We start from the raw sequence: 24,988 nt of genomic DNA, 5'->3' as shown, positions 1-24,988 counted from the left end.
ACCACATGGATCATGCAAGATGAGGCTGACCTGCTCAAGGATGACTGCAAAGCCAGTGGGTGGGCTGCAGGGCACTGTCCATCCTTGCTCTGTACTGGTGCTGCCCCTGTGGGTGTTGCATGGAGCCCACAGGGGAGTACCAAGTCCTGGGTGCTGGGAGCCAGCTGGGCAGCAAGCAAGGGAGAGCAGTGTCAAGACCCCAAGTGCTTTTGCAGCAAGTCCCCAGGATGAGAGTTGAACACAGCCCTGTAATTTCTTTATTAAAAGCAAAGTGCAATTTGAACATAGGATCCCGTTCCCTGTAATTTTTTTATTAAAAGCAAAGTGCAATTTGAACATAGGATCCTGCTCCCTGAGGAAGAGGAGAGTGGGTTTCCTTGTCTTCAGGCCCAGGAAAGATGAGAAGGATTGCCAAAGCAGATCTCACCCCTTGTGCTTGGGCGGGGGCCAGAGAGGCACTTCATGACCTGGACATAGCCAGATGCCATTCTATCTTCCCCTGCAGTGACATGTTCACCTGGTTAGAGTGGTGTCTTGGGGGATGTGTCTGTGCCATGTCCCTGTGAAAATGCCAGGCAGTCTGAGCACCCCCATTACAGCCTTGCACCATCAGGAACTCCTTGGGAAGGGTCAGACAGGGCCCTGCCCATCCTCAGAGCATCATGCATATGGCATCACCTCCCACGGTGTCTAGGGAGGCACCGTGCACAGAGGTGGGAGGCACCCTCCCACAGGAATAAACAAATTTTAACATCTACACATCTTCCAGGAAAGTCCTTCTGCCCTTGCAAAAATGTCTGATTCAAGAGTTCCTGCTGCTGTGACAGTCTTAGGTCCCAAACCCGAGGAAAGCCCAGCACAGCCAGGAGGAAAACCAGTTTAGAAAGAGCAGCAGACACTCACAGTGTAGGAGGGGACAGTGACAGGGATGAGCCCCTGCGGGCATTCCCGCCATCAGCCAGCGCAGCAGGGCACGGCCGGCCGGACTGTTCTGGCTCCAGCCTGTGTTTAGGTGGCAGCACTGTGTCGGTGGCACTAGGACAGTGTCAGGCCGTGCCCGGCCCCAGGGCTCCGGCACTGAGCAAGGAACGGGGTCGGCGGAGCCTCTTGGACAGTGGATGTGTAAATCATCCCTGCATCCCCGCCTCCCTGCACAGCCGTGCTCATCCCCGCGTTCCTCCGGCGCTGCCCAGGTCAGGCAGACCTCGTCACCTCACCTGGCCTGGGCACGCTGACATCAGGACACTCAAGGCGCAGCTGCCAGCCGTCATGGCTCCGGTTACAGCTCTATAAAGGGGTTTGGGAAGCAGGGCAGAGAGGCAGCTGGGCCGGATATTTCGCGGCCCCGCAGACATGGGGGGCGGCGCTCTCATCCTGGTCCTCGCCGTGGCCCTGGCAGAGAGCATTGCTCCTGCAGAGAGGAAGGTACGGGGATGGGTGACAATGGGAGCGTAGCAGATATGACAAAGGGATGCAGTGTGGGCAGCCAGGAGTTCTCCCTCAAATGCCATTTTAGGCTTAGACAAGAAGGAGAGCCTTGCAAGAACCAAGTCCAGGTAGAGGGCAAGGTATCCCTAGATCTACCCCAGCCACATGGTACCACCTCCAGAACGATTTGTTCCCACGAGGGAACCATGAACAGGGCATTTCTTCCCTTGGGGTTTGTGCCTGGGAGCACCATGCCTGTGGCATCCCCTCGATGTCAGGGTCTGTGTCTGGGTGTACCCTGCATGCTGCAGGACTGGGATATCTCCTCAGCAGCACCCTGGGGCAGCATTTCCCCAAAGTGGGATTGGGGACAGCCAATGCCCTGCAGCTGCATTACTGCAGGGCTGTGGCTCCCCTGGTGTGGGGCAGCAGCAGGGATGGGGTCCCTCTGCATGTGGGGGCGCAGAGTATGTGGTTCTATTTCTTCAGTGCCAGCTCAGCGGACTGTGGAGGAATGACCAGGACTCACTGATGGAAATTTCGGTGTTGAGGGACAATGGGGACTTCCATGGACAATACCTCACACGAGTCACCCTCTCCGGGGGCTGTGCCCAAGTCTCCCCCCTGAGGGGTGCCCAGCAGCAGCTTGGAGAGGAGGGCTGGCCCACCTTTGCCTTCACTGTGCGCTGGGACAAGTTCTCCAGTAAGTGCTGGGACACCTGGAGATGGCATGGCAGTGTCAATGGAATTCCTGCATGCAGCCAGCAGGAATTTTCTTTCACCAGGAATTCAGCTGGGTGATGCTTTGGTGCAGCTAAGCAGCAACACCCGCACAGCATGGTGCTAAGGGGCAATGCTGGGCTTGAACAGGGGGGCCTCTCCTCACCCAGCATCCCTGGGGCATCCACGGTGGGTCCAGACCCTGTTAGCACAACTGGGATGTGCTAACAAATCCTGCCTTACCTGAGGGAGCCACAGGGAAGGGCAGGACCCCTCCAGCATGGGTTTGGTGGTTGCTTGTGTGGCCATTGGAGCAGGAACACAGCTGTGTCTGGGAGGACAGTGGGGGAGGGGGAGGAGCCAGTTTCCCCACGGTTCTCCCAATAAGTGCTTCCTCCCAGATGCCACCACCGCCTTTGTGGGCCAATGCTTTGTGGATGCAGGTGGAAAGGAGATGCTGAGCACCATGTGGCTGCTGCGTGAAGCTGTCGGGTCCCTTGAGGAGGACTGGAAAGCCACAAGGTAGTGAGGGGATGTGACACTAATTCTACAGAGGGGTCCTCACTTGAGGAAACTTGGGGGGAATTCAGGGACCCCCCCCCATCACTGCTGCAAGGACTGGCAGGTCTGAGGGGTTGGTGTCTGTGGGTCATCTTACAGAAACTCTCATCTTCTCTCAGGGTGGGCAGAAATGTCTTCACACGCAAACGCACCACAAAAGGAAAGATCCTGCCGAACTTGTCCCCTCCCTGTGAGGCTGTGTCTTCACCAGGCCCTTGATGGGATGGTCTGGCTGCAGCTTTACCCCCCAACAAGGCAAGAAAAACCTGCCTCCCAGCTGAGAATAAAATTTTAAAATCATCAGCTTTTGCTGCCTTTTCTTAGAGACTGTCCTTGCTACATCTTCTGTCCCCAAAGATGCACCTGCTGAGGAGAAGTCTCACCACTGCCCTTCTGCAGGGACACCTGCATCGCTCCCTGATCCAACCATCTGCCTCCCTGGGCTCATTTCCCATCTCACCTAAACCCAAAGTTCCACCCTGTGTCATCATTCCCCACCTGCCTGATGGTGGCAGGGCTAGCAGCAGCATCCTGAATTCAGCTCACTTCTTGCTGTGCTTTCATATCCATTCCCCCCAGACCCTTTCCAGCACTGGAAATCCATGCTCTGTTGGATTGGGCAATGGAGGCAGCATTATCAGTAGATTTGAGATGCTGATTAACTTTGTGCTGTATGGCACCTCAAGTAAAATGTGCAAGTAAAAGTTAAAGACCCCATCCTGCCCTGTCCCATCCCATCCCCCCAGGTCAGGGATTTCCCCCTTTTCCACCATTAAATTTTGGCAGTACCTCTCTATTTGTCTCTGTAGACACCTGCCAAATTTAGTCAGCTCTTTTGACACAAAGCTTTTGGCAGGTCCATGGGTGAAGAGAAAGCCTATTGCAGAAGTGTTACAAAAATACCTCAGCCCCAGGGATGACAGCACCATGGCTGCACAGTCCTTCAAGCCTGGCCCAGCTCTAGCAAAGCTGCAGCATGGTGCCATGGAGTGGGGGGAAAAATGGCACTACCCTGGGATCTCTAACAAGGTTGCTTGTCCCTGTCAAACATCACAGAAAGGCAGGAGCTGCTGTCAAGCCAAAAGAACAGAGTGTGGCTTCCAGGACAACAGCAAAAGACTCTCCAGGGGTAATTTCTCTGAGTACCTGGGACAGGCCATGAGTTTGGGACTGAAAAAGACAAAGAGGAGGGACATGTTAGGAGAGGAGTGTTTTCCACTCAGCCCAGCTTTTGAGGTTACCTAGATGAGAGAGATGTGCTGAGCACAGGGTGCCAGGATGTGCCAGGGCTAGCAGTGGGCACTGAGAGGAGCCACCCCAAAGGGTGGACACTCCCCCACCCCTAATTTGCACACTGCAGCCCTGTTGCCATGCACTGCCCCAAACACTGTTGTCTTGAACACAGCAGGTGTTGATTCAGCTGAGTCCCAGCTGAATTTTCAGCTGCCACAGCCATATGCCTGCTCCAGGCATCACAGCAAAGGCATGGCTCAGGAAGACAGGGACAGTGCACACTGCATTTTTCACATCAAAGGTCCTTTAGAGCAGCCAATACAAGGAAGAGGTGTAAATACAATGCTGGCTATCACACACTGTGTGTTTAGCAAACACATTCATTGGGACCTCAGTAACGCTGCTGTGTTTACTTCTTCCTCTAAGTCTCACAAAAGTAAAAGCAAAAGCATCAAAACCAGCAGCTGACATCCAGGAGAGGCTGGAGAAATGTTACCACTTCTAAAATTAATAAACTTTCCCTTCTGACCAGCACTGCAGCATCCTAGTCAGGCAGTGGCAGCAGCAAAGCAGGGAGGGGGTAAATGTGGAAATAGGTGGTGGTTTCCAGCCTTTGTGCATGGGAGACAGATTCCCAAAGATGGTATTAATGCTTTCTAGGCTACTATAGAGCCTTACAAAAAACTTGTGTCCCCACCCCTCTGCCCAGCCGTGCTTATTCCTGCGTTCCTTCCACCCTGACCAGGTCATGCAGACCTGCTCACCTCCCTCTCCTGTCCCGGGCACCCTGACATCAAGCCATTCATCTCACAGCTGCCATCCTGGTGCTGGTGGGGCTCCAGTTACAGCCCTATAAAGGGCGGCAGATTGCAGGGCTGGGAGGAGCTTTTAGCAGCCTTGCAGCCATGGGGAGAAGTGCTTTTGCCCTGGTCCTTGCCCTTGCCCTGGCAGTGTGTGTTGCCCCTGTGGAGAGGAAGGTATGAGGACAGATGACAGTGGGGATGTGGGGCTGACATCCTGCTAGACCCCAAAGTGTGCTGCTGGGGCATCATAGCTCAGCAGAGAGCCAGGGCTGGGCTGCTGGAGCTGGTGGGAACAGCACTGAGGGAAGCAGCAATGAGGTTGGGAGGAAGGGACTGCCTCCTGCAAGGATGCTTCTTGCTTCAGGAAGTCATTCAGAGGGAGGTAAACAGAGCCATATACAAGACAGCTCCTGTTCCCCCCTCCCCCTCCAGAACTCAGGGAAAACAGTACACCTGCTGCTTCAGCATGGGGGGACTCACTCTCCCTTGGCTGGGTGAAACCATCCTGGACAGTGGTTGAGCTGAATGTGACTATAACTCAGGCATGATGCTCACACTGAGATGGTGATGCCAGAGGCACATCAGGTCTGTGGCACACCACCCACTGCTGCAGACATCTCTGGGCAGAGCCAGGGTGAAGAGGTGGGAGCAGGATGCTCCCCCCTCTCCCTCCCTCCAACCCACAGCACTGGCCTTGCAGTGCCTTCTCTCCGGGTCGTGGCGGAGTGACACCAGCTGCCGGATGGTTGTGTCCACCCTGGACAAGGACAACAGATTCTCCGGTTTTTACCTGCCAGGACCTGCTGCTGGCTACTCTGAACTCCTCACGTCGCCGCTGGAGGGGTCCCAACAAGATACAGAGCTGATCCCACAGCCCACCTTCTCCTTCACTGTGAACTGGAGGCTCCAAGGTAGGCAGCAGGGGGCCATCATCCTGTGGGTGGGGATGCCAGCAGAACACAGGGTGATCTTGTGCCTCTCTACCTAACTCACATCACCTTAAACCCTTCCAGACTCAGAGACTGCACAGACAAGTGTCTTCCTGGGCCAGTGCTATGTGGACACCAAGGGGGAGGAGACCCTGCATGCCCTGTGGCTCCTGCGAGAGGCATCCGACAGCCCTGCAGAGGACTGGAAAGGCACCCGGTGAGTGCTGGGTCCCAGCCACTGCTCTGCCAGGGTCTTCTGCAGCTCAGGCTGGAGAAAGGAGAAATCCCAGAGGATGAAGCATGGGAGAACCATGAGGGTGGAATGGGTTTGTCACCGTGATATGCAAGGGCTATGGAGCATCCATGTAACATGGTCCACCCCTGCACACCAGATGTGCCTCAGGATGGGGGAATCCCTGGATGGGCTCTGGCCACAGAGAGCCCTTTCTGGGGCCTTCTTTCCACTCTCCACAGCAGGAAGAGAAGGAAAAGATGACAGCACCTGGCAGAGCCTCTACCACTGGCCGTTGGAACCTGTAGTACCTCAGTCGGCCACACAATGCTCCCCCTGGGTTTCCCCTCTACCCTCCAAAGCATGCATGACACCATCTGATTTGCTGTTTTCTGCAGGATTGGCACCAGCACCTTCACACGGATAAAATAACAGCAATTGGGAAAATCCAGCAGCCACAGGACTGCAAGGAGTGCCTAGGCAGACTTTGCCCGCACCAGCATGCTGCACTTGAGGAGCAACCTCAGCCCAGAGGTTCATGCTTTCTTAGGCAAGTTCACCAGATGCAAAATAAAGGGTTTCTGTGGGGATGCAGGGCTTGACTCTGTCTTCTTCCCTGCCTCAGACTTGTGGGGTTTGTCTCACCCTGCCACAGGGAGGTTTCATGCTGCGCTGAGACTGAAAAAGACAAGGCTGAGGCCAGCATAGTCCCTGGGGATGGCAACCCTCCCAGCTCCCCTCCCTGGCAGTGTGCAGCAGTACTGTGCCTGCAAACCTGATGCTATGCTCTGGGTAACATGTCCCTAGGGGTCACTCCCAAATGTCCCTAGAGATGAGGGACAAACCGGGCTGTGGCCAGGCAAAGGATAAGGCACAGCCGCGGTGTGCTGCCGCGGACAACACTGCAGAGCCTTTCCCGTGGGAGCCGAGCACAGGATGCTCTCGGGCGCCCGAACGCACGGGGCGTTGCAAACGACTCTTGCAGAGCCGTCAGCCTCCGGTTCCCAGCCCCGGCGGATGTGCAGCGCTGGCCGGCTGCCAGCTGCCCTCCCAGCCCAGCCCTGGGGAAAGCTCCCAAATACCGCCCCCCAAGAGTCCCTTCGGCACGACTGTGTCCCCCGAGCTATGCACGGAGGTGTGTCTCCAGCCAAGATGTCCAGACATGGCCAAGGAAAGAGAACAGGAGAAGGGCACATCTGGCACTGGCTGGACTTTTTTAGGCATCACAGCCCGACGTCTCTGCCTTCTGCCTTACACACTTTGCCAAAGTGCTCCTAACACGACCCCTGGGGGTTCAGCAGGCCCAGGGCTGAGCTGCCCAGCTGTGAGAACTGGAAGGAGGCAGTGGCTCCATCACTGTATTTCCAGCTGCTTTTTAAACCAGTTTTCAGGTTTCTGTTAGTTTTTCTGTTTCCACTAATATCCAGCAGCTGGTGCTAGTGGATAAAAATAGGATGGATGATGACAGGATTTAGATTTCCCTTAAAGAGGTGGATATATCTTGTTTCTGCTACTGACTGAATCTTCCATCTCTCTGAGAAACCCTAATTAATTTTTTTAAAAAGGGCAAACATGATTCCTTTAAAGCCATGATCAGGAAGTGTTTTGCATTGATTACACAGTCCATGACTTCCTTAGCAATAGAAAGCAAATTTCATTTTATGTTTTCACAATTTTCAATACATCACTATCACGGAAAGGAGAAGATACTCTAATACTTGAGGAGTCACCAAGCAAAAAAGATTCTGTTTCCATCTAGCAACACCCATCTGGGACATGTCAAGGACTGTCCAGGATATTTTGCCCTGAAAAACTCATAATTCCAGTCTGCCAGCATAGTCCCAGAATGCTGACAAAGGCACTTGCTGGGACACAAGGGAGATACCAAGGTCAGCCTTGGGCATAACAGAGGGAACGCGGTGGGGATGCAAGCTGGGACTATATCACTGACCTAAGGCAGAGTGTTGGACTCTGTGTGCATGCAAGCAGCCCCAGTGCACATCCAGGCCGTGTTCTAACCCCATGTTCTGACAGCATGGTAGGAAAAAGAACAAGGATCTGCAGCAAAGAGGGCAAGGAGGGTGGCAAGAATATCAGTTGGCTCCTGCTTCTCTGCTTGATATAATCAAGTCCTCAGCCAAAAGAGTCATTATGAGGACTTTAATCATTGCTGCCCTTTAACCCAAGGCATGAGGTCCAGGCTGAGCTTCATTTCTCTCCCCAGGTCAGAGCTGCTTGCTGTGGGACTGGCACAAGAACATAGAAAGCAACGAAAAATAGCAGACTTGGGCCATTATGAGCTGAGACCATAGAGCAGTCCTCCCCAAACCCCCAGCTCCTGGCTCCCAGCCTGCTCTCCCAGAGTTACCTCCCTTCCTGACATCTGGCCAAGCAAGCCAGACTGCTACAAAGAGCAATACTGACCCCATCCTACCCAGGCAAACACCAGCTCACGTGGCTGCTCCTAACTTTCCTGGCAACACCACCATATATTACTTCAGATGGCTCATTTGATATTGATTAGTGCTGGGTCAGGAACTCTGTGTAGCATCTGTGACACTACACACTCTGGCCTTCAACTGCAAAAAATGAAACTAAAGGGGGAACAGGCCATTACATACTCTGACCCTGAACTGCAAAAATGAAAGTAGGGGGGGAACAGGACATTACGTTCCTTGGCTTCGAACTGCAAAAAAATGAAACTAAAGTGCGGAGGGGCATTACACACCCTGGCCTTAAACTGCAGAAAATTAAATTGAAGCATAGATGCGGTCCTAGACCTTCCAGATGCCATGCATACATCCTGGGGAAAGAGTTCCAGTGGTTCATTTGTGATGCTCAAGGGCTGTCAGTCCTGGCCAGGGTAGAGCTGTGACCCAGCCCTGTTGGGAGCATGGTGCTACCTGGTCCCGAGGCAGAGGCCCTGGACGAGCCTCTCCTTGGCTGTGTCCCCACTGGACACAACACTGTCTCATGTCTTGTTTTTGTTTGTTTTTGCCCCCTGGGTGAGATGCAAGTGTGAAGCTTCCTGCACCCCCCACCTTGCTGAGCTCCTGTGCCCCCAAATCCTACACTGGGCTCTACAGCCTGGGATCAGGGTCTGTCAGCGCCTCCTGTGGATCCAGTGACCCTAACCAGATGCAGAAAAAATCCTGAATTTAGCAACCACACAGCAGGCAAGGCCCACCCAGTGGCTGTTGCAGCACCCTGGCTCTGCTCCACTTCCTGCGATTGTGCAGCTCCCATTACGAAAGCAGCGGTGGGGGCTGACACCGGCTCCTCGCGCTTCCTCCGGGGGAAGCTGCTTGCTTCCGCAGTGCTGGGGGCTTGTGTGTGTGTGGTGGGTGCTGGCTGCTCACCACATACATTTTCCTCCAAGAGTGCTTTTGCACCCTTGAAGCAGGGTGAAAGCAAAGCAGCAGCCCTGGAAACCCACGCTGTGCCTCACCAAGCCCCTGTGCAGAGCTGCAGCCACGCGGACTTCCCCTGCACCACTCCGAGAGGGTTTCTCCCACAAACCTCCCAGCCCCAGGTACAGCCCCCAGCAGCCCAGTACCTCGCCAAAACAACCAGAGAGGACACAGTCACACACCATTATTATTTATTTAGACTCTATCAATAAGGAAGCTATCCATTATTATTCTGATCCAATTTGAAGCTATCCCTGCTCATTGCAAGGAGAACTGGACTAGATGACCTTTAGAGGCCCCTTCCAATCCAAACCATTCTATATGACTCTATGGAATGTCCTGCAGTAGGACAAGGAGAGCTTACAGGTACCACTAAGCTGCACTCTGGCAAAGACACTGCTCACCAGCTCAAAGTGTTTCGGTTCAACCCAGAACCATTGACTGCATCACCAGCCAGCACAGCGAGGCTTGGGCACACAAGGACATGGCTTTAAACTATCCTGTGGCCAGGAAAGCCTCCAGAAGAGCAAGCAGCTCTGATGCTCTCTGAACATGCTGCCTCAGCAGTTTGGCTCAAGGCATGCCTGCTCCCTGAAGCCCAAAAGCCTGCAGGAGATGAAAGGCTCAAGCCCTTATGGTAGGCAAACAGCACACATGGCTCAGGAAGGACTCCACATTACCTCCTCTAGCCAGGCTAGGAGCTGTGGCCATGGCTCAAAAGCTAGCAGGAACAGGCGACATGCTGGGTCTGTCGCAGCAGCAGGCAGGACACTCCCGTGAGAGCACTGATCGTCAAATTGCTCCCTCACACCTAGAAATCAGGCAGCACTGCAGGATTAATGGAACATATGTTTGGGACCACAACACAGACTAAGAAGCACCTGTTTATCTCCAGCTGGGCAGTGAAGAAGAAGGGCAGGAGCCTCCACTGCCAGCTGCATTCAGTCAGACCAAATACTGGCACCTCAGTCTGACTGCCTCCACTCTCTCTGCCACAGCTCATCCCCACAAGCCACAAGGTGCCCTCTGGGCTGCAAGCCACATCAGCAGCTATAGTGAAATTCTCAGAATTTCCTGTCTCACCTCAGATGGAGTCTGATAAAAAATGTCAGATCTATTCCTCCCTGGTAAACCCTCTGAGTCACTGGCAATGAGGAGAGTATTCAGAAGAAACTGCTTGGATAGATAATCTGTTAGTGCAGATCTGTCCCTGCTCCACAGGATGCCCAGTATCATCCCAAGGAGCAGGATGCAGCACTGGTCACATCTCATTGGCATGGTGCTGCTGGATGAGAACTCTGTCAGGGTGTTCCACCCACTCCTGACCCTTGGACTTCCACGGCACCAGCACTGCTGCTGGCAAAGGGTCACTCTGGGGCGGGCCCGGCTTGGAGCCTGCTGCTGCCGGAGGGTCAGAGGATGAGTTGCTGTTGAAAGATCTGGGACTGGAGCTAAGTGGACTCTGCCCCTCTTCCCGTGACTGACTGAGGTTGCCTGACAGCAAGGAGTCTCCAGGCTCTGGGCTGAAGCCCTCCAGTTCAGTGTCGTGCTGCACATCAGGTGCTCCCTGGTTTGGAAACTCGCGGATCTGCCGTGACAGCACTGTAAGAGAGGTAGAGCCAACCCTGTCATTTCCAGCCTCCCACCCTCCTGTGCTGAGCATGGAGCCACTACAGAGCCCAGGAGAGAGGACAAACTGTTTAACCAGGACTTCCTCTTCCCAGGGGAGGCGGGGAGAGGATGCTGCACAGCTGCCAGGCACAAGCACAGTTTGTGCTCCAAGAGGGACCGGAATTCTCCTGTCCTTGCACCGTCCCTGGCACAGGGCCCTGCTTTCAGGCAGGCCTCTGCAACAGGGCTAAGGAAGAGTCCAGAGCTGGGGCCAGACAGCAAGACAAACCTAGTGGTCATCCCAGGCAAGGGGATGCTGAGTTGGAAGCACCCCAGAGTTCAGGCTGTCTCTGGGGAAGGCACTGTGCTCTGAAGGGCAGCACTTCACCTGGAGCCACACCTCAGCCCCAGCCTGGGCACTCACCCTTGAGCTCCCGCTGTGGCTCTACGCTCCCGGGCAAGCGGATGCTGGGGGACAGAACGAGGCAGAAGGACAGAACCAGGATCTGGAAACAGAAAGATCAGCACAATCTCAGCAAAGGAGATGGACAGGCATCACTAAATGCAATAAATCCCTCTCTCCCAAGCTTGTGAGGACAGCAGGGACTCCTCCACAGACATCGGGGCTGAAGCCACTTACCATGGTGAAGGTTTTTCTTCTGGCAGTTTTGGGGGCAGACCGTCTCACCAAGGCCTGCAGTTTCTGCAACTGCCTGAGCAGTGACCTGCAGCAGAGCACAAAATGCAGGTTAGCACAGAAGGTGGCCCTACACCTGCACACTTCCCTCTACCCTCTGCAGCCAGGGAACAGACCACAGTCCTGAGAACAGGAACAGCCTTCCCCACCACTTCTCCTGCCAAACCCAACAAGACAAACTCACATGTTCTGCTTCTGCAGTTGCTGCACCTTCTTCTCCAGTTCATGATTTTCAGCTGTGCAGGCTGCCACCCTTCTCAGAAAGGATGAGAGGTGTGGGGGAAAAACAGAGAGATTTTGTTGGTCAACATCACATCAGTCACCTCCTCTGGGTGGCTGGGGCAGATAAAATTGGTCCTGGGGTCCACCTGGTATCATGTGCAGCAAAGCCCAGAGAGCACCACCTCATACCAGATATGGGGAGGAATGAAGCCCTGCCAGTCCTGCAGAGAAGCAGATGATTAACCCCTCTGCACACTCACTCCTAGCAGTACACCAGTCCTGCAGATCTGTGACATCAGGCTGTATTACTAACTAGACTGACCTGGAAAACACATTCGTCCTTGCAGGTCAGCTACCTGGCCTGAACAGAGAAAGCTCTGGACCATCTGCAAACACAAGAGCACCAGACAGGCTTCACCCTGATGTTCTGAACCCTCTGCAGGAAGCTCTTGCCCTACAGGGCCAGCCTCACTTTTTGCTCAGGGTGACAGGAGCCCAGCAGCCAAACAGCACAGCAGCTTGTGACAGGTACCCCCTGATCCCAGACCTGACAATGTGGTCAGCACAACTAAGGCAATGCAGGTGGGGAGCAGCCATTGTGTGACCCACAAAGTCATGCATTCATTCCCTTCCCCTTGTTATGAGGCACTGAAGGTCCTGTGCACCAAGTACCAAAACAAACAGATTTCTTCTTCCTCTCCCTGCCAGCCTGAAAGTCCCTGGGCACCAGGCCCTTCCCTTACAAGTCTTGAAGGTTGCAGGCACACAGCCAGCTCTGTGTTACTGACAGCCCTATCACAGAGCAGGGAAGCACAACAGCACAGAGTGCACTGTCCACAAAATCAAGCAATTAGAAAGTCCTAAGGGCACCTTGGGAGTAGAATTTCTGCAGGACAGCTCAGGACTCCTCTGCTCAGGGACACATCTACCATTGCCTGCTTCCTCCCATGACTGAGGGAGAGACTTGTACTATTTGTATCATTTTTGAATCTATGTTATGATCATTATATTAATACACAGAACCATCTATTAAGATCTGATCCAATCTGCAGAGGGCCTGGGTGACTAGAAATTGTAAGTTAAGATGTATTAGAATGCAAGCGATTTAGAAATTTTAAGTTAAATTATATGATAGATCCTGTATTACATTGGTTTTAGACTGTACTACATTGATTCTGCTAGTAGAAAATCTGCACCACTCTAATCACAAATCCCCTGCTATACTAATCGTAACATGATAGGAAAATGAGATTCTGACTGAAATGACAATTTAGTGCCATCATCACTCTGCCACGGATCTCTAAAAGAACATATGGGTCCCTTCAGTGCTGGATGACACTGCTATGTGACCATACCTGTTTTCCAGGCCATCCACATAGATCTTCCTCCGGCGACGACTATCCTGAGCTGCCTGCTTGTTCCGAATCTTACGACGCACTTTCCTCAGAACTCGCTCCTCAGCCTGCAAATCATCTCATTAACAGCAATCCCAGGGTGCTGGCAATCCCACCCTCTCAGACCACCCTCACATATCAGTGCCCAGCCCTAATGCTCGTGTCCTCTGTCCTTCCCACACCAATGAATAAACTGCAAGGCAATCCCTGGCCTGCTGATGCAGACAGCAGCTTCCATGACTTGGCAAAAGTAAGGCGTACCTAAGGAAAATGAAAAGCACACAGACCACAAGCCACTAGGCAAGCAGGAAAAATAGCTGGAGGCACCTGTGGTGTAACTGCCTCCTGCAAACAGACATTAGTAGGGAGACTGACAGCAGCCAGAAGCTGCTGTGCCCATGGACAACGCCCTGGACTCGAAAGAAGGAAAAGGATACCAAGCCCAGATGAACACTGCCCTGAATGCAGCACCTGGACAGCAATATTCTCATCAAGGCACTGTCCTGCAGTTTCAAACCCCTACACTACCTGATTCAAGTGGTCTGATTGGTTCTAGTGAGGACTCACTTTGGTCAGCGGCAGACAGGTTGGTAATGTAACACCTTCTTTCTCCAGAAGCTGCTTCTCCTCCTCTGTCAGGACCAGCTCTGGTAAGTCAGACTAGAAAACAGTAAAAATAAGCCTACTGAGAATGCATAATACAGGGAGTCCAGCCTGGGCCAGCAAGGGCATGCAGCAAACACAAAGAACTGGAATCAGCTCTCCAAAAGTAATGTCATGTTTTCCCTCATAGGAGTCAAGTCAGAAGAGAAGGAGAGATGTGAGAAGCAAAGGCTGGGGTCCACAGGAATGGGACTCAGTACCTGTACCACGGCTCCAGGCACAAGCTGGGGCTCATCTTCCACAGCAACAGCAACGGGGGAAGTGGTGCTCTGTTCCAGCGCCTCGCTTGTGCCTTCCAAACCCACCCATGCCCCTGGGGAAGGAAAGACAAGTCAAATGCTGGGCCTCAATGAGGCAGCACCTGACCAGCCAGCTTTGAGCGGCATGAAATAGCAATTTGTACAACAGCAGAAAGCCTCTACTCTTGGCTCTCTCCATCTCTGCCTGACAACCACCAAAACAAACCAGTATGGGACTGCTTTTCTCTCTTTTGCCTGCAGCCAGGGCAGAAAGAGTCCATATACATCACTCACCTAGCTCAATGGTAACATCTCCTTCTGTCATGTCAGACCTCACACCTTCCAGTGCAGGCCAGTCCTGGTGCAGGGAGTAGTTATGATCAACGTGCACAATGTCTCGGCTGGCAAAATTGCCACCAAGGCAATGGGACAGATGCTGATCCTCAGAAATGCTGCTGTCATTGTTGGCAGGCAAATAACTGAGCCTGTCTGGTTCATCTTCTAAAGGGTTCAGCAGTGAGCTGATGAAGTCATCCATCTCCTTGTCCAGAAGCTGCAGAGGAACAGCTTTTACTCAGCAGGGAGACAAACCTCCTAAACCTCAGCTCATCAGCAATGCCTCTCAAAAATCTCACCTCAGGCATTGGCAGGCCCCAGTCTTCCAGCAGACTATTCTGCTCCCCTGGGATTTCAGGGCAGGGAGCATCATCCTTCAGAAGAAAGTCAAGCAGATCCCCATCTGCCAGGGCATCCAATTCCTCTGGGCACGACATCTGAGCACGACACCCAAAGTGAGCACAGGCACAACAGGAGACACCAGCCTTGCTTTAAGTGTCCCTCAGACCCTACAGACAAAGTATCCCCATGCGATGTCAACAGCCGGGAAGGCCAGTTCACATGTACTTCTCCAGCCAGACTATTATAGCACCACCAGTGACAACAATACAGTATTTTCCCCACAAGATTATTGGGATCCAGCCACAGTTGCCACGCTCCACCCAGCATAAAAGCTGCAGGAAGGAGAGGAAAAGTGAAACAATCCCAGACTTAATGGTGTGGAGAGCATGCAAGATTCTGCTGTTCCACAGAAGCCTCACGGTGCCATACCCCCTGGTCTGCAGCCAGCAGGGAGAACTTCCTGTCCCACGAAAATTAAGAATAGTCATTGCTGAGGTTTTAACTAAAGGGATTCTGTTAATGATTAAATTATGATCAAATTCTAAGTAATCGATGACTGAACAAAAATTAAATGGCAATCAAATAGTGATTAAGTGATCATTGAACAGTAATTAATGAGTGATTTGACAGACCTAAATGACAACTTAGCAATTCAGACAGCTGTCAAACACTATTACCATACCTGTATACTATTTACCATACCTGTAATAAATAAGTGGACATTGTAATAAATAAATAATGGATATATATAAACATCACTAGCACACAATATACCTTTAGGCTGAAAGTAAAATACTCCTTACCTCGCTGTAGAGATCAGACACTGGTAAAGAGTCTGTCGGCCCTGAGGAGTGATCTGGAGAGCTGTTCCTGCTGCCTGGGATGTCAGGGCTGGGCAGCAGGAGAGCAGCAGAGCTCAGTGGCTGGAGGCGCCACAGGTACTCGGAGGGCAGAGTGAGGGACTTGCAGCCAAACGCTGCCTGGCGCTTGTGCACCTGTGTGGCTGTGGCAGCTTTAGCTTTGTCTGGTCCCAGCTCGGGCTGCTGCTGTTATGTCCTGACAAGACATGGCCCAGGAGCCTCGGTCCCTGAGGAGATGCGGCCTCGCATGGCTCTCACTGGGATCAGCCCGGCCGGCTCGTGGGCGATGCCTGAGCCGAGGCACCGCTCAGGCTGTCAGAGCGTAGGCATCCATCGCACCTCTCCATCAGCACTGCTAAGCTTTCACATCTAGCTGTCAATTGCCACGGTCTGAAAAAAAAACCAAAAAAACAAAAAACCCAGAAAAAATAGAATATCACTAAAACCCCCTGAAACACCACCCAAAACCAGAGGGTCAGGGCAGTCCCCAGCCAGGGCAGCTGCGACAGCTGATTGAAGGGAGAGCTGTCAGCAGAAAGCTCAGCAACAAGAGGAAGAGGATCTGGGCAAATCCGGGCAATGTCAGGACCCATGGCTTCCACAGACTCGGAGCAGTTTCCCCCCAGGGAGTGTGCGCCGCGTAGGCAGCAGGGACAGGACAGGAACAGGAGGAGCAGGTGCGACAGAAGGAAGGGTGACCGGAGCGCTGGGGCCGGGACACCCACCCGGGGAGAACCAAGCAGCCCATCTCAGCCCCGGCCGTGGGCCTGGGCCGGACCCGGATTCCCTGTTCCCCGGACCGCCTGGACCCTCCTAGCAGCGGAGCCCCCAGCCCCGGTCGAGCCTGACGCCCTCCCGCCCCTCACCTCAGCCTCGCCGTTCCCAACGCACCGCGGTGACGTCACCCGGCCTCCCGGCGGGCCCCGCGCGTACCGCCCCTGCCCCTCCCGCGCTGACGCCCCGGTCGCTCATTGGTTGGGGGAGTGGGGGTGAGGGGAGGGGGGAAGGGGGGTGGTGCGTGTGGACGGCGGGAGGCGCGTGGGCCGCGGAAGCGCGGGGCGGGCGGGGAAAGGAGGGTAGAGGAGGGGATGGGAAAGACGGGTAGAGGGGAGGGCGATGGGTCCGGGGTCATGCGGGGCCCCGGGGATGTCCTGGGGCGGGTGGGTGCCCGGGGGTGCGGTGTGAGCAGCGGGTGGAGCACGACCACGCTGCGCGGGCGCGGAACCGTGCCCAGCCCCGGGGCGTCGGGCCGGGCTGCGCGGGCACGGAGCAGCGCTGTCTGTGGGAGCGGGATGCCCATGGCGCGGTGTCCGGCTGGAGCGCAGCCCCGGGACACCGTGCGCGGCAGCGCCGTGTCACCCGGCGGCGCGCCATGTTCTGGCGCATGCGCAGCGGGGGGGCGGGAAGCGGGCGGTGCCGCCCGATCAGCTCCCCTCAGCGTCGCGGGGCCGCCGCGCTGCTCCTGCCCGCGCAAAGGTACGGGGACGGGGGACGGAGGACACACGGTGTCCCGGTAACCGGGGAGGGGGGGGCTGCAGGGGGGGGTCCTGCGGATTGGCAGCGCCCTCGCTCTCGGGGGGCTGCCGGAAACGGATGTCCCGCGGACCCTGCCCTGCACCCCGCCCGGTAAATGGCGGGGAGGCAGGGAGGAAGCAGCTTTCCGGTTATCGGGGTTTCCCTGCTCCAGCCGGGGCTTGTCCGCGGGGCTGCGGTAACCCGAGGGCTTCCGGGGTTCACTCTGGCATGCCCAGATCGCCCCTGGGGCCGGCGCCACCCGAGCACTGACGCCCACCGGAGGCTCCGGGGCAGCACGGGCTGGCGCGGCCACGTTATCCGTGGCCACGTTATCGCCTGCCCTGCCCTTGCCCTGCCTCACCAGGGCTGGGGCCTGGAGTCCATCGTGGTGAGGTCCGGGCCAGCATCCTCACGTCGGGGGTCCCTGGGGACCGAACTGGACGAGCCTGGCCGTGTCCGACGGTCCGTGGACCGTGGGGACTTGGGGGCAGGCCAGGCGCAGCTTTTCCCCCGGCACCCCGTTCACCCTGCCGGGACGTGGGGAAAAGCGAGTGGCAAGGGTGTCTGTGTCCTGCTGCGTGGTTTTGGGTGGGGACACGAGGGCACAGCGCTTCCCATGGCCATACCGAAGCCAGGGAGGTCACTGCAGCCGTCCCACCAGGACACACAGCTGGCCACAGGCCCCGGGATGAGGCGTTGGGGTGATTCCCATGCAGGGTGCTACTGGCCCCAAGCGGGGAAGGCACGGGTCCCCACCATGTCCCGGCCGAAGCAGTTAACCAAGCAGGGAGAGACGCTGCCCCATCCTCTGCCTGTTCCCTGCCGGATCCTGCCCCAGCCCCTGCAAATTCCCCATCCCTTTGAATCTGCCGGCAGGATGTCTACATGCTTCTGCCGTGGCTTCATCGCTGGCTGTTAGACCCATATTTGGTAGCGATAATTGTTTACTCCCTTCTCTCTCTCCGAGCCTCGCTGCTGAGAAGGGGAGGGCACATATTTTTGGGATCTTTAGTTTTGCCAAAACCTGTGAGTTGCCCAGTGAAGGGTTCAGACCACCTGCATCTCCCTGGGTTATAGGGTGAAAGAGCCTAAGTGCTAAGTTAATCTGTGATGGTGCATGGGAAGCACTAGTCAAGCACTCCGTTTCCTTGCTGAATGGCAGCGACAGGAATCTGGTGCTTCCCAAAGTGACACATCTCATTAGATTTAGAGAAGGGGGAGTGGGAAGGCTGGGGAAAGGGGAATAGGGTCCTGTGGGGTGCCCTTCTTTGTGGAACTGAGCTTTGCTGGCTGCTGGGTGAAATGACCCCAAAATGCAACCATGCTGTCTTCTTTCTTTCACCTTTCTGCCTGTCCAGCAGCACAGTGCTGGGCAAGTTGCAAGTTGTGGGAAGCGTGGGTGCCTGGATCAGGGCACCCAGTGCTTTCCAGAGGTCATGACAGTATCCACTGCACCTCAACCCCTGCTCTTGAGGTCCTGTGCTAGAGGGCCAGCTTGCTAAGGATGCAGGAGAAGCTGCAGCTGGAGTCCCACTGGTCCCCATGGTTGCCTTCATCATGGACAGTCTAGAGGTGCCAAGATTTGTGCTCCATTCCTTTGGAGGTCAAGGGATGCCCAGCAGGAGCAGACAGGATGTGAGATGTGTGTGAAATGTTGGCAGTCAATAGCTGGAGCTGCTTCAGCTCAGTGCATGTGGGCTGGCAAGCAGGCTGCAGCTGCGATCCTCCGGCCCAGCTGCCTGGCCCCTGCCCGTTTCCCATGTAGAGCAGGGCTGCCCTCCCTGCAGGAGTGAGAGGATGCTCCTGTCCTAGCCATGGGTAACAGCAGAATGGTCACGGGGGTGCCGTGTCTGGCCTTGACAGTCACTCATGCTCCCCACGAGCAAGCTCGGCCTCAGCTGGAAGAAGCTGTCCTGCCATCTGACGTGGACATGCAGCTGGGAAAGAGGAACTGGGCTGAACAGTCTCAGCAGCGTGTGACACTAAACCAGCTGGGGCTGCTGGCTCAGCCTTCCCATTGGTGCAGGGCTGAGCCCTGTCTACTTCAGTGCCTGCTGTGGCTGTGTGTACTGATCCTGCTCTGGAGAACCCAGCCAGAGCTTCGTCTGGCTTCTTATTGGCTTAATTTTTGAACCTGTTGATGCTGCTGGAGTGCAGATGCTGATGTGCTGGCCAAGCCACTGCTGCAGACATTGTGTTTTGGTGGCCTGGTATCTTCTTTGCAGTGCCAGTGGCTGTACTGACTGGGCTGTGCCTGTGGAAAACCCCAGCACTGGGGTGATTTACAGCTGATAAAGCTTCCTGCAGCCAGCTCCCAGTCCAGGGGTAGTCTGCAGTGGGGCCTTTCCCAGGTGAAATTTGGTATTGCCACAAAAAAAGAAGGAAAAAACCAAACCCCATTACAAAACCTCTTTTGGAGTATCCCTTAAGAGAGACAGTAATAAAAATAGCAGAACTGTTGCATCTGAAGATTTGCAGCTTTTTCTGGAAACTCATCACAAGTGTTCCAGCTGTCCGCAGTTGAATTTTGATTTTTTTGTCTTCTAAGACACAAACTCTTCCATGTAACCGTTACCGCAGCAGTGAATTCCTCCAACAAAAATACAGTCATTCCAATATGGGACTAAAAACTCGCTGTCAGTGGTCCCCAGCAATGACATGGTGGTTCCTTGGGCCACACAGGTCCTGTCTGCCCACAGCCATGCCTGCACTGACCCTGACCTCAGGCAAAGCCTGGAGGCCTCCTCCACTGTCTTGGTTTTGCTCACCTTGCGTGGGGTGAGATGGAGGAAGCCGCAGCAGCTCCTGGGGGAAGTAGTGGGACCCCAGCAAGGTTAACCCCTCCGCCTCATCATCTCGGGATTGGCTCAGAAGTGTGCCTGTGGTTCAAAAAGGGGTTCACGCAACTTACTATAAAATGCAGAAGTGTGTTAATCCGGCTGCTATGGTGCCTTATCTGTTTTTGCATACTGCCAACGTGATTGAGAATAGGTTTGCCTGAGAATGGGTTTGCTTTCTCTGGAGGTGAGCCAGCAAAAATTTGATGTGTGTTCATCGAGACTTGGTTTGTTTGGGTTTTTTGTTTTCCTTCTTTCTAGGGGGACAGCTTGAGTTTCACTGTCCTTTTTTTTTCTGGTTTGCAGTGCCAGGCTCCCACGCTGTCTCATTTGTTATATCCAGTCCAGCTTTTCTCTCTCCACATGGTTCATGGAGGGGAGAGATCTGTAGGGGCCAAGCCCTGCATTGATGCCTTCACACCGGGCAGCAGATTTGCAAATCTTGTGTGATTAGTTGCCATGTTTTGCTGAGCAGCCTCACCCTAGTTTGAGAAGGTGTCCTTTTGTAGCAGAGAATGTTTCTGCTCTAGACACTGCTGTCAGCAAAATTCAGCTGCTAGACCCTTGATTTTTTCCATAGAATATGGAAATTGAAGTGAACCATCTCCCTTTTCTCTGAGGTTTTCCTTGTTGTCATCAGCATCTTCCCTGCTGAGCTCTGTAATTTTTTTGTGTTTGGGAGTGGGAAGGCTTGAGCAGTCATCTTGTGGGGTCTTGGGAAGAACAGTGACCCCTGTGACGGGTGTGCTAAGGCTGCCTCTGGTCCAGTGCCTGGTTTTGGGTGGCTTTGTGAGGGCAAGAAGAGGATGCAGAACTAGTGGCAGATGTCCTGGCTCCTCTCAGTTCCTCTCTACTGTCTGACGGCCTCCACTCCTTCCTCCGTGGTCTCTGACCTTGTCTTGTCAGTGGTATGTTCTCCTTTTCCTGCAGAGGGATGGAAAGCAGCTTTATGCTCAACTTGAGAATATTTTTAGATGTAGAGAAGTTGGCCTGGTGACCGCAGGAGCCTGCCCTGCATATAAAATACTTGGAAAACCCTTTCCATGACAGAGTGTTCCTCATCCACAGCTTTGCTAGTGCTTCCGGATAGATGGCAGTGGCACGGGTGGGTGCCTCTGCCACCTCCTTCCCTCTGCCGATGGGCTCCGTCTCTCCGGAGCTGAAGTGCATTTCATTCCTCAGCAGCGGACACAGTGGGGGCCACGGGCCTCAGCAGAAACATTGCAGAACGGCTCAGGAATGCAGAGCTGGAGCTGCTCCATGTGCTGGCGGAGGCGGCACGCTCCTTGGTCCCTGCCTCCCACCCTGCACCACCAGCATGGCTTTATGGCTCTGCAGAAGCAGGGCCCCTGCCCTCTGACTTGCTCCTGGCCAAAACTGGACATGGATCCTGCCCCTAGGCTGCTCAGATCTGTGTTTGAGAGCAGCCTGCTGCTGGTGTACCCCCTTCCAGGGGGACTGGAGCTGGCAGTGCTGGGCAGGGATGCACAGACTCACCAAGAGCTGCTGCACTGCGAGGAAGGCTGCCAGCACATTTTACCCAAGAACCTTCCTAGGCCAGGCTGAGGATGCAAGATCAGCTTTCCCTGACAGCCATAATAGGAAGTCTGTTAGGAGCAAATGATTCTAAAAGAGAATAAGCAGATATGCATCCCACCAGTGCTCTTGCATCCTCCCATCACTGGAGTTTAAGGACATGGCAGCCTGGGTCAGCAGAACAGGGGACTCGCTCTGTATGAGCAGCACTCAGGGAGGGGAAAAGGCATGTCACTGCTGGAGAGCATCGGGTTGGGGCCAGACAGGGACAGGGAATTCTGAGAAGGGCATGGAGCAGTGGGGCAGGAGCAAAGGACTTGGGAGGGACTCTGAGGTGTTTGGCAACCTGGGAAAGCACTGAAAACTGTTTGACAGTGGGTAGATCTGAAGGGAAGGGCTCTTAGAAGCTGCATCAGGCAAGTGGGGCACTTACGTACGACTTCCTTTTACTTCTGTTACTTCTTTCAGCTTTTACTCTGCAATACAGATATTGCAGTTCCAATTAGGTGTTATTAAAGCTCTGGTGTATTGGAGCTCTGTTGAGGGATGCTTGCTCTGAAGCTGCTCTACGCAATCCTTTAAGCCTGAACTCTGCAACTACCTGAAAGGAGGTTGTAGTGAGATGGGGACCTGAACTCTGCAACTACCTGAAAGGAGGTTGTAGTGAGATGGCAGTCTCTTCTGCCATGCCTGCAGTGAGAGGACAAAAGGAAATAGCCTTTAGTTGAAACAGGGAAGGTTCAGATTAGATATCAGAAAAAAAAAAAATACTATTAAGGTGATGAGGCATTGGAATAGGTTGCCCAGGGAGGTGGTGGAGTCACCATCCCTGGGGGTGTTGAAGAGGCATCTGGATCTGGTGCTGGGTGATATGATCTAGTGATTTAGGGTTTACTGTGGTAGTGCTATGTGGGTGGTTGGACTGGGTGATCTTCCAACCCTGATGATTCAATGATTCTTTTCTATGAAGCTGATCCTTCAAACTGGACCCTGCTTGAGTCCTTTTTCAGATGGCATGGTGTGGCTCTTGTATGCCCATGCAGTGAGACCTGTCACAGGTGGTCCCTTGCCCTCCTGTGCATTGTCCTGTGCCCTAGGTTGGTGTGATATCTGCTGCCATAGACCCTGATCTCATGAGCACACCTTGGGTGTGAGTGGTGGTTTTCCCAGGTAATTGCATTTAATGTGTGAATTCAATGCCTGGGTGCCCTTATCTTGCCTCCCCGTGCAGCTTCAGGCTTTTCCGTCCCTCTGTGCTCAGGCTGTCAGCTCAGCACTGTCTGCTGGCAACATGAGGGGTCCTGATAGCTGGGGCAGGGCCCTGTCAGCTCTGGGTCAAAGCTTGGTTTTCCTCTTGTGGCTTCTGTGTCATGGCAGGTTTAATTATAACGCCTTCCATCATGCTCTCACAGCTTATCTAGCGTGCTCCCTCTGCTCACTTCCTCTCCCTGGCAGTATCTTTGTAGGGTACCAGCTTCTGTCATTCCCACAAGGCAAGTAAAATGGGCTTTAGGACCTTAGTGCTGGTCTCAGGTCCCAGGGTCTGGAAGGTGGGACCTCTGACAGGCTCGCCAGCATAGGCTGCAGCCCTTGCTTGCCACTGGAAGCTGAATCCTGGCTTTCAGGTGCTGCTGAATGAGGAAGGAGCAAGCACACTGCACCCTGGTGGGGTCAGCAGTCAGAGCTCACCCGTTTGTCTCCTCCGGCAGGTGACGCAGGAGTGGGGACAGCCCAACCACCACCATGGTTGCCCTCTCGCTGAAGATCAGCATCGGCAATGTGGTGAAGACGATGCAGTTTGAGCCCTCCACCATGGTGTATGATGCCTGCCGGATGATCCGTGAGCGAGTGCCTGAGGCACAGATAGGACAGTGTAAGTCCATGGTGGGACTGGCTGCCATGCCAGGGCTGCCTTGGCTTAGCTCCTGGCATTTCACTCGTCTCCCTTTTCTGTCTGTGCCTCTCTGGGACTTTGCCAGAGAAGTGATGGGGTGGGGGGAGCAGGCTCCAAGTCCTCTTGCCCAGTTGATGTGAGGGTCTGAGTTTCTCAGACTCCCTCTTCAACACCCCAGAAAGAACGTTTGTGTGTTTAGAAGTTAGGAAACCACATTTGGAAGTGAAATAACTCTTTAAGGAATTTGAGTCCGCTGCCCTTTCTGTCTCTGCTGTTCTGTCCTACTTACATTCATCGCCACTAGCTAGGGCTGTGTGGGTTTAAACAGTTGCAGGGGTCATAGCAAACATTAATAAACCATTTGAGTTAATTTTTCTTTTTTTGGGCTATATATAATCTCCATTGGGTCTGTCTTCCACAGGCAGCTCTCTGCCAGACCCCTGCTGGTGCTCCATTACCTTTATAGGCTGCCTCAGCTCCAGTGTTTTTTTGCTGCTGTTAGGATCACAATTTAGCCTATGGCTCATGAGCTCATGATGTGACTCACACCCACGGATGTGGCCTGTCGCCATCAAGGATGGGGGGTTGGAGCTCTGGGACGCTGTCTCAGGGGCTCTCCTGAGTCCCTGCAACCCCCAAAAGCGGCTGTGCCATGGAGGAGAGGACAGCAAAGTGGATGTCAAGAGTCGTGGGAAGAGGAGGGGGAGTGCAGCGACATCTGGGAGCAGCACATTCCTTGAGGTTGAAAGGAAATGCCTTCTCACACCATGCCTGGCTGGTCAGCAGTCCAGCAGACTATGGCTTTCAGCTTCAGCAAGGGACTGGATGTCTTTGGATATGCAGGGCTATAGTGGTGTTGGAAGGAGCATTGCATTTCCTGCTCCTGGGTGTGAGCCAGCCTGTTTATAAAAAAAGCAGCAAGGGGAAGGCCTTAAAGGGAACTTCTTATTCCTGCGTTCCTTTTCAGTTGCTCACAGCCTTTCTTTTCCTACGTGTTCCCTGCAGCTTTTACTTCTCTTTGCTCTCCTTACACACAGGCACTCAGGCTCCTTTTTTGAGCTGCCCTGGTTTTTTGTCACCTTTGGGCTGGGGGAGCTTTGGTGTAAGTTTCCAGCTCTGCTCTTGCTCTGTCTCAGGAAGTGCCTCTCCCCGCCCAACCCATGGATCTGGGGCAAGCTGCTCAGTTTTCAGTGCTTTGGATTTATCCTCTTGGAATTTGCTTTGAAAACAGTTTGGGTTTTTGTTATTCTTTTTTTACTTCAAAAATAAAATGGCAAGCTTTCATGGTTTTTTTTTTTTTTGCTCCCTGTTTAGTAGGATCCTAACAGCAGTGTTAGCTAGGCAGGCGCAGGGCGGCTCAGGAATTTGTCCCTCCCCAAAGAGAGCTGCCAACAAGATGACGAGTTATAAACATAGCCAACCAAGACAGCCTGCGGCGCAGGATTGTTGCAGAGGTGGAGAAGGACCTTTCCAGGGCAAAGCCAGGCGTGGTCCTGGCCTCTTGCTACATAAAAACGGGCCTATCC

General features: G+C 54.0%; 5 protein-coding genes across 9 annotated transcripts in view; 3 read left to right on the top strand and 2 right to left on the bottom strand.

The window, feature by feature from the left end:
• The first annotated feature begins 1,353 nt into the window (after window positions 1-1,353).
• On the top strand, window positions 1,354-2,928 carry LOC132322520 (avidin-like). The gene is made up of 4 exons (XM_059837014.1): window positions 1,354-1,425; window positions 1,918-2,131; window positions 2,550-2,670; window positions 2,829-2,928. The coding sequence occupies exons 1-4, from the start codon at window positions 1,354-1,356 to the stop codon at window positions 2,926-2,928; spliced, it is 507 nt and encodes a 168-aa protein (XP_059692997.1).
• A 1,912-nt stretch (window positions 2,929-4,840) lies between these two features.
• LOC132341611 (avidin-like) lies at window positions 4,841-6,500 on the top strand. Its single transcript, XM_059873376.1, has 4 exons — window positions 4,841-4,919; window positions 5,446-5,656; window positions 5,759-5,891; window positions 6,305-6,500. The coding sequence occupies exons 1-4, from the start codon at window positions 4,848-4,850 to the stop codon at window positions 6,336-6,338; spliced, it is 450 nt and encodes a 149-aa protein (XP_059729359.1). The 5' UTR covers window positions 4,841-4,847; the 3' UTR covers window positions 6,339-6,500.
• A 2,990-nt stretch (window positions 6,501-9,490) lies between these two features.
• Window positions 9,491-16,636, bottom strand: CREB3 (cAMP responsive element binding protein 3). Of its 4 annotated transcripts, XM_059873372.1 has the most exons (13): window positions 16,547-16,636; window positions 15,624-16,070; window positions 15,503-15,522; window positions 14,778-14,915; window positions 14,437-14,695; window positions 14,104-14,216; window positions 13,808-13,900; window positions 13,202-13,308; window positions 11,993-12,067; window positions 11,809-11,877; window positions 11,568-11,652; window positions 11,352-11,433; window positions 9,491-10,918 (listed from the first exon to the last, which is right to left on the bottom strand). In XM_059873372.1, exons 3-13 carry the CDS (start codon window positions 15,518-15,520, stop codon window positions 10,578-10,580), a joined length of 1,380 nt encoding a protein of 459 aa, XP_059729355.1. In that variant the 5' UTR covers window positions 15,521-15,522; window positions 15,624-16,070; window positions 16,547-16,636; the 3' UTR covers window positions 9,491-10,577. The 4 variants fall into 4 exon arrangements, with proteins under 4 accessions (XP_059729355.1, XP_059729357.1, XP_059729356.1 ...); XM_059873374.1 differs by lacking the exon at window positions 15,503-15,522 and having other exon boundaries at window positions 14,778-14,987; XM_059873373.1 differs by lacking the exon at window positions 15,503-15,522.
• LOC132322519 (uncharacterized) lies at window positions 16,582-23,313 on the bottom strand. Its single transcript, XM_059837012.1, has 3 exons — window positions 23,258-23,313; window positions 17,609-17,722; window positions 16,582-17,386 (listed from the first exon to the last, which is right to left on the bottom strand). The coding sequence occupies exons 1-3, from the start codon at window positions 23,311-23,313 to the stop codon at window positions 16,582-16,584; spliced, it is 975 nt and encodes a 324-aa protein (XP_059692995.1).
• TLN1 (talin 1) overlaps window positions 17,012-24,988 on the top strand; it is a 35,184-nt gene continuing 27,207 nt past the window's right edge. For both annotated transcript variants that reach the window (XM_059837088.1, XM_059837087.1), the window contains exons 1-2: window positions 17,012-17,156; window positions 23,278-23,441. In XM_059837088.1, coding sequence (XP_059693071.1) covers window positions 23,312-23,441 — 130 coding nt within the window. In that variant the 5' untranslated portion in view covers window positions 17,012-17,156; window positions 23,278-23,311. The remainder of the gene's footprint in view (window positions 17,157-23,277; window positions 23,442-24,988) is intronic.

Source organism: Haemorhous mexicanus, chromosome Z (assembly GCF_027477595.1).
Source record: "Haemorhous mexicanus isolate bHaeMex1 chromosome Z, bHaeMex1.pri, whole genome shotgun sequence".
Lineage (NCBI taxonomy): Eukaryota > Metazoa > Chordata > Aves > Passeriformes > Fringillidae > Haemorhous > Haemorhous mexicanus.
The sequence above is the reverse complement of the archived record's forward strand: the minus strand, read 5'-3'. Positions and strand labels throughout refer to the sequence as shown.